The sequence below is a fragment of the Engraulis encrasicolus genome, chromosome 4 (assembly GCF_034702125.1).
Source record: "Engraulis encrasicolus isolate BLACKSEA-1 chromosome 4, IST_EnEncr_1.0, whole genome shotgun sequence".
Taxonomy (NCBI): domain Eukaryota; kingdom Metazoa; phylum Chordata; class Actinopteri; order Clupeiformes; family Engraulidae; genus Engraulis; species Engraulis encrasicolus.
Window position 1 is genome coordinate 30,919,646 of NC_085860.1, and position 7,500 is coordinate 30,927,145.

Consider the following 7,500-nt stretch of genomic DNA (forward strand, 5'->3'; position numbering starts at 1 on the left):
TGCACAAGGTAAAACTCTATACTCAACTTGACACACAGTAGAAACTTATTTTCTTCAGTGTTCTACTTACTAAAGAGGGTATTTTTCTGTAGTAAAATACTGAAATATTGTTTTTAGACTTGCAGTACGCAGATGTGTGTATATTTTACATATTTTTCTGACATTTAAACAATTGCACTAATTTATTGTAAAATATTGGGTAACCACATGAAAGTGATGTCCTGTATAACATATTTTGAAGTTCAAAAACTAAACAAATGTGTTTTTTTTCACTGCATCCACTCATGCTTTCATCAATATCACATGCAATGTGTGTCCTTATGGGGTGATGATTTCAGATTGTACACCGGTATGCATAGAGTCTGCCCATGTGATGAGGAAGTGAACATAGTATGGCGTTTGATTTTAGCATTTTGAATGACAGTGTGTTCAATGATGATTAACTTCATGAAAATTGTGTGTAATACAGATAATTGTGTGTAGTGGTTTGAAAAGAGTGTGTTTTAAAACTGAAATATGAGTGTAAAGAAGGAATTGTGTTTAGTGTTCAGTGACTTTGGTTAGGGGAGTTGGGAAATGGGTGAGATGTTCCGAGAATTGTGTGTGAAGTACCAGAAATTGTGTGGAAGCAATCGAGAAAAACTGTAACACTCCGCCAACCAGCCAAATGCTAGTGAAAATTCAGTTTGGCAGGTAGAAAAGAAAACGTACTTGCCACTTTTGACTGGTAGTGAGTGTAGGTTTGGCTAGTAAGATTAACATTGTCTAGCCAAATTGGCTAAGGATATTTTCAAAAAGTTACATTATACTGTACAGTAGCTCTGAAAGCAGCACATCAGCTGAGAGCAGCTCTGTCAGCTCTGCCAGCCAAAACTTATACTGTAGCCTTCAGAGAATCAGAAGTTTTTGTCCTTATCAACCTGTGCAATGTCAGTGGCCCTGAATTAGCCTGGCGACGCCATCCATGTACTCCACCCAAAGATTTTGGCTCCGCACATCGTCTGGCAAAAGCCTCGAGCTCGGTTCTCTCAGTGTTTTGCCAATCAGCAAACAGTTGAGAGTAGTGACGTAGAACTCACCTGCGAGCTCCGTTACTGATTGGTTAAGGTAACTATATTCACACTTTCGTTTTGTTATTTATATGCTTTTGCGACACTATAACGTAACAGGCATGCTAATAAAGCACAATATGGGTTTTAATTTGAGTTTGGAACTTCAATTAATTTAAATGATAGAGTAAGATCAGACCATCTCCCATCGTCCACGGAGACGGATTCCTCATGGCTTTTGCCAGACTGATTGACGGAGTCAACAGTCGGCTATTCGCCCAGGCTAGCCCTGAATACCCTTCTGGCACACATGTAGGGGCCTAAGATCATATGCATATTGTATTGGATATTGCCACAACAGATACATACATACAGAGACAAATACTGGCACATAAACACTGTACAATGGCTGTGAACACATAAGAGATTGACATTATGGACAGCAATTGGGAAAAAGAGTTAGAGATAAAAGATAAAAATGCAATATATGTATTAAGAATAATACATGTTGTGCCACACCATGAAGAGTGGGGGGCACTGCTGTATCGAGTATATGGCCATGCTATATACTTCAAAAAGCGTCTACTACTACGTAGCCTCGCTGTAGTACTGTAGGTACAGTTAGTTATTATGCGATTTGAGACATAGGATTTGGTTGGTTGAGTACTCCATACTGTACCTCTCGTGGACGTACTCTTGTGTTCCACAGAAAGGCTGGCTGTTAGTTGAGACACACACCAGGAAGAATGGAGCACAACTCAATACAGTGTACTGTATGCCTATGCTATATAATACAGTATGTGCCCAATAGTATGTACTGTAGTATGCGATCGATTTGATACATAGGATTTGATGGGGGTGCTCCATACCTCTCTTACATGCACTCTTGTGTTCCACTGAAAGGCTGGCTGTTAACCGAGACAGACGGACAGTGACATGATGAGACATGATGGGAGACACACTACAGACACACCACAGACACAAAACAGACACACCACAGACATACACACAAGCACACACACAAGCGCACACACAGACACACACAAGCACACACACACAGACGCACACACAGACACACACAGACACACACACAGAGACGCACACACAGACACACACAAGCACACACACAGACACACACAGACACACACACAGAGACGCACACACAGACACACACAGACACACACAAGCACACACACAGACACACACACAGACACACACACAGAGACGCACACACAGACACAGAACACAGATACAGCACACAGACACCACATATGACATGAGACATGAAACTCAATATACAGGGTGGTAAATACCACGACAAGGAAGGTGTGTGTGTGTGTGTGTGTGTGTGTGTGTGTGTGTGTGTGTGTGTGTGTGTGTGTGTGTGTGTGTGTGTGTGTGTGTGTGTGTGGCTGGGTGTGGGTGTGTGTGTGGATGTGTGTGTGTGTGTGTGTTTGTGTGTGTGTGTGTGTGGGTGTGTGTGTGTGTGTGTGTGTGTGTGTGTGTGTGTGTGTGTGTGTGTGTTTGTGTGTGTGTGTGTGTGTGTGTGTGTGTGTGTGTGTGTGTGTTTGTGTGTGTGTGTGTGTGTATGTGAGGGAGAGAGAGAGTGAGGCACACACATACAGTAGATGAACACACTCACACATACACACATGCTGTCCTCCTCCTCCTCCTCCTCCTCCTCCTCCTCCTCCACCTCCTCCACCTCCTCCTCCTTCTCCTCCTACCCCTCCCCCCCTCATCTTCCTCCTCCTCATCCTCACCTCCTCCTCACCTCCTCATCCTCCCTCTCCCCCTCCTCCTCCTCCTCCTCCTCCTCACCTCCTCCTCCTCCTCCTCCTCCTCCTCCTCCTACCTTGGTATCGTATCTCGGAGATCTCCTCCTGGGCCAGGGGGCAGGGGTCGCTGTGGTTGCTGTGTCGGGGCGAGTTGATGAGCGGAGTCTTGCAGTAGTTGGGGGAGCCGATGACCGGGGCGCGCGGTATGTGCCTGTTCTTCTTCTTTGGTAGCTTCTGCTTAGCCATGGCCAGGGAGTAGTACATGCCGAAGTTGTTGACGATGACGGGCACGGGCATGGCGATGGTCAGCACGCCAGCCAGGGCGCACAGCGCGCCCACGATCATGCCGGTGGTAGTCTGAGGGTACATATCGCCGTAGCCGAGAGTCGTCATGGTCACCACGGCCCACCAGAAGCCGATGGGGATGTTCTTGAAGTGCGTGTGCTCGGAGGCGCGCGGGTCGTTGGGCTTGGCGCCGATGCGCTCGGCGTAGTAGATCATGGTGGCGAAGATGAGGACTCCCAGGGCGAGGAAGATGATGAGGAGGATGAACTCGTTGGTGGAGGCGCGCAGCGTGTGGCCCAGAACGCGCAGGCCCACGAAGTGCCGCGTCAGCTTGAAGATACGGAGGATGCGCACGAAGCGAACGACGCGCAGGAAGCCCAGGACGTCCTTCGCCGCTTTGGTCGATATGCCGCTCAGGCCGACCTCCAGGTAGAACGGGAGGATGGCCACGAAGTCGATGATGTTCAGAGTGTTGCAGATGAACTTGACCTTGTCCGGACAGGATACTATTCGTACTAGAAACTCGAAGGTGAACCAGATGACGCAGACGCCCTCCACGTAGGTGAGCTCCACCATGGTCTCTGTCTCCTCGTAGGTCCGCACTATCGTGTCGTTGTCCACCACCTCCGTCTCCGTGAAGTTGTAGATGGGGTTGAAGGCCTCGTGCGTCTCCAGGCAGAAGGCCGTGATGGACAGCAGGATGAAGAACAGCGAGGCGAACGCCACATACTGTAGTGTGGAGGGAGAGACAGAGAGAGAAACAGAGGGCAGGAGAGGGGTTATAGCAGGTGGTGCATTTTAGTAGCCAGGCCGTGCCCTCCTAGTGACGCAACAGCTTGCTTCAGCAGAGATTCTTTAAGTATATAGAGATATGCCAACATAATAGGTTTCTATGGGCACCTAACGTGACCAGGTTCCGGTCTGCCTAAAGGGGCGTGTCATAATGCTCCTAGCATTGAATAGAACAGTCCTTAGGTCTGCCTAGGTCTGCCTAAAGGGGGATTAATAGAGCCAGGAAACAATGGGCCAATGGAATCTCTCTCTCTCTACTCTCTCTGGCTTCAGCGTTGCTACCAGTCAGGTCAAGAGTCAATGCAAGTACTTTCTGAGTTACCGCAAATACGGGAACTCCTCCCACTTTGTTGGGAAGCAAACAATCATTAGCAAACCAAGGGAGGCCATTTGGGAAATGCTGTTTGGGAAATGTTAATTGTTGTTATGCTCTTGGTCAGACCAAGTCTCGAAAAGATTTGAAAGTCGATGATAATCAGGCTAACATTTTAGATCATTAGGACAGGTGAATGTCATCTACCGTATCTAGTATGTTTGCATTTTAAATGTTATATGAAAGCATCGTAAGTCTGCGTTCTCCAGGGAAAAGGCCGTCATGAACAACAGGATGAAGAACAGAGAGGCGAACAAGTATGGAGGGAGAGGGAAAAAGAGCGGTAAGTAGTATAGTTAATACTGTAGAGGTGGTGCATTTTAGATCATCAGGACAGGGGAATGTCAGGAGAGAAACGGAGGCAGAGAGAGAGAGAGAGAGAAAGAGAGGATATGAGGTTGCAGGGCATGTGGGATAGCTACATGAAGAACAGAATCCACACACTGAAGTGAGAGGAGAGAGAAAGAAATGACTGTGGAAGAGAAATAATTACTGAGTAGCTAAAGCACGTAGTAAATTGTAGATCATCAACAGTGGCATCCTAGAATGTCATCCTACAGTGACTGGCGACCCGGGTGACACCCCTTCCCACGTCCCAGCCCCATTAGCGGCCCTAGCCCCGGTGGAAGACAGTGAAATCGCAGATACACATGATCAAGGGGGCGTTTGCTCGAAAAAGGTTGAGAACTGCTGTAGCTGTAACTTGCACATGACTAAAAAGTGGGGTAGAGAAGAGAAAAAGGATGAATGATATAAGTGGTTGGAGAGGTGAAAAATAAATGGTGATGGAAGAAGGTTAGAATATAGAATAAGGCAGAGGAAGAGAACAACACAGGCACTAAGGAAACAAGGGCAACAGACCTATGTTGTGTGCAAACTGTCCCAGAAGCAAGTCTACAACTGACTGGAGACAGATGAATGTGGAGCAGAACAGACAAGCAGAGAGAGAGAGAGAGACAGACAGACAGAGACAGAGACAGAGACAGAAGGAGAGACGGGAGAGCAACAGTGAGTGTGGAAATATAGAGCAGGTATCTCTTTCACAACACAGCGGGAAAGTTATGAGTGGAGTGGCTTAGGAGACACCCTGCTTGTTCAAAGTGACTTATACTGCTGCTATTTAGGCCTGTGCTCTTAGGGAGGTTCACCTCTACATCCTTGACTGTGCTCTTGCTCAAAGCAAGGTATAGTGTGTGTGTGTGTGTGCGTGTGTCTGTGTTTGTGTGTGTGTGTGTGTGTGTGCGTGTGTCTGTGTTTGTGTGTGTGTGTGTGCAGTATGTGTGTGCGTGGGTGTGCAGTATGTGTTTGCGTACGTGTGTGTGTGTGTGTGTGTGTGTGTGTGTGTGTGTGTGTGTGTGTGTGTGTGTGTGTGTGTGTGTGTGTGTGTGTGTATGTGTGTGTCCCACTAAGTGCAGTTATCTTCTATAGAAAGACCATTCTCAGTATGGCCTGTTAGCCCATTCATCCATATCCTGTTGTAATCCTCAAGTGAATTCCCACCATATTTGATGCCAGCAATATAAACCACAAAGGCTATCTGATAGAAGGCGTTACGTCCAAAGCGCCATTCAGGGGTCCGTTTCTCCATTCTTGACGTTGCTAACCGTCTTAAGACCGTATTAGGACCGTCCATTGGATTTAGTGGTGACCGTCCCTGTCGAGAGAGAGTTGAGTCGCTCTTACGAAGGACGTTGCTACCGTCGTTAGCAAAGACGCTTTCGAGATACGGACCCCAGACTGGCTTTCACCGACAACACATCCCACATGGCTTGCATGCAAAATGCATTGTGGGGGCCATTGTCTCCATTGCCTTCCGCCAAAAACTCTCAATTTTCAGCGCTGACGGTTGCAGCAGATACGCCAACCAATTGGAACGCCCGTATGAATGTAGCACATGAAAAAACTACAGTGCACTACTTTTGACCAGATGGTCATTTTTGACGTCTACGGTATCCTTTGGAGTCAAAATGTGAAGTGCGCCTCAAACGCACCCCCTGTGGCGGCAAAACTTCACTGACAGTTAGGGTTAGGGAAAGGTCTATGTTTTGCCCAGCTTGTCAACATGTTACGTGGCAGGTATGCCCTTGACGTCAAGAATTGCAGCCTGGGCAAAGGTACGAGTTGGGATGAGATTGTGTTGGAATAAACAACCCTCATCCTGTCAGATATGCCTATCGTCAACAGTCAGCAGTAGTGGGAATGCTGGGTAAGGCTTTTTTTTACCTGGTGGTCGCCCATAGCAGGTATTGCAATGACCCTTTCTGTCTATCCGTTTATCTGTGTGTTGGCTTCTCTGTGTATTTGTCTGTGTGTCCAATATCTGTGGCCATCTTTGGCAGGCGCCAAAGGGGGTACAAAGGGATCTGTTGTCCCAGGCCCAATGAGATGGGGAGGGGGGGGTGGCAGAATTGGGTCCTCAGTACACTGAGTGGGGGGCCCTTTCAGATGACTTTGTCTTGGGTCTGGCCAAAGCTGTCAGCGGCCCTGCAAACACATCACACAGCATCATAAGCATCTAATGTTGGCAAGAGGGGGGACTTTGCCCTTGTTTATCTAGTGATACTTCCGTCTTTGGCAACAGCAGAAGTTGTGTAAGCAGTAATATTAGCATCGGGTGTTAGGAGATAGCCAGGTAGTGTGTGAAAATTGCTGATAAATGTGTGTTCAGGTGAAACTAATACCTGTGTGAAAACACTGACATTGGGGAGTTGTCCAAGTCCACATGATCTGCAGGTAGTCTGGTACAGGCTATCTTAAGATGTTCTAATGTTCATAAATAAACCTGTTTCAACACTGTTAAAAATAGTGCCGGGTTAAGGTCAGGGTAAGGGCTTAGGTTTAGTTTACGTAATTGTCAGTTAACCAGAGAAATTTGGCAGCAAATGTGTTTTGAAATGATTCTGATGTATTTGAGACCTGGGAACTTACAACACAATGCCATACAATGCCCCAACTAAGGCAGTGATACTGTAACAGTCACACATTGTTGTAAAAAAATTGCCTCAGAGGCGAATCCAAGCTCAAATCTGGGGAGAGCGCCGTTCTGCAGGTTAGAGGTGAGACGGGACGGCCAATCATACGCTGTTTAAACTTCTTTTCAGCTCATCTATTATGGATGAACGGTATCCCCAAGTGTGGAGGGAGCAGGCTGGATGGCCGCCCGTCGTCCATCTCTGCCAAGTTTGGTCCCTGACTCTGGCTGTCACTCCGTCGCCTGATTGGC

General features: G+C 47.3%; 1 protein-coding gene across 2 annotated transcripts in view; it reads right to left on the reverse strand.

Moving 5' to 3' along the window:
- The window catches only part of kcnc1b (potassium voltage-gated channel, Shaw-related subfamily, member 1b), a 46,678-nt gene that overhangs the window by 15,820 nt on the left and 23,358 nt on the right, over positions 1–7,500 (reverse strand). For both annotated transcript variants that reach the window (XM_063197148.1, XM_063197147.1), the window contains exon 2: positions 2,905–3,841. In XM_063197148.1, coding sequence (XP_063053218.1) covers positions 2,905–3,841 — 937 coding nt within the window. The remainder of the gene's footprint in view (positions 1–2,904; positions 3,842–7,500) is intronic.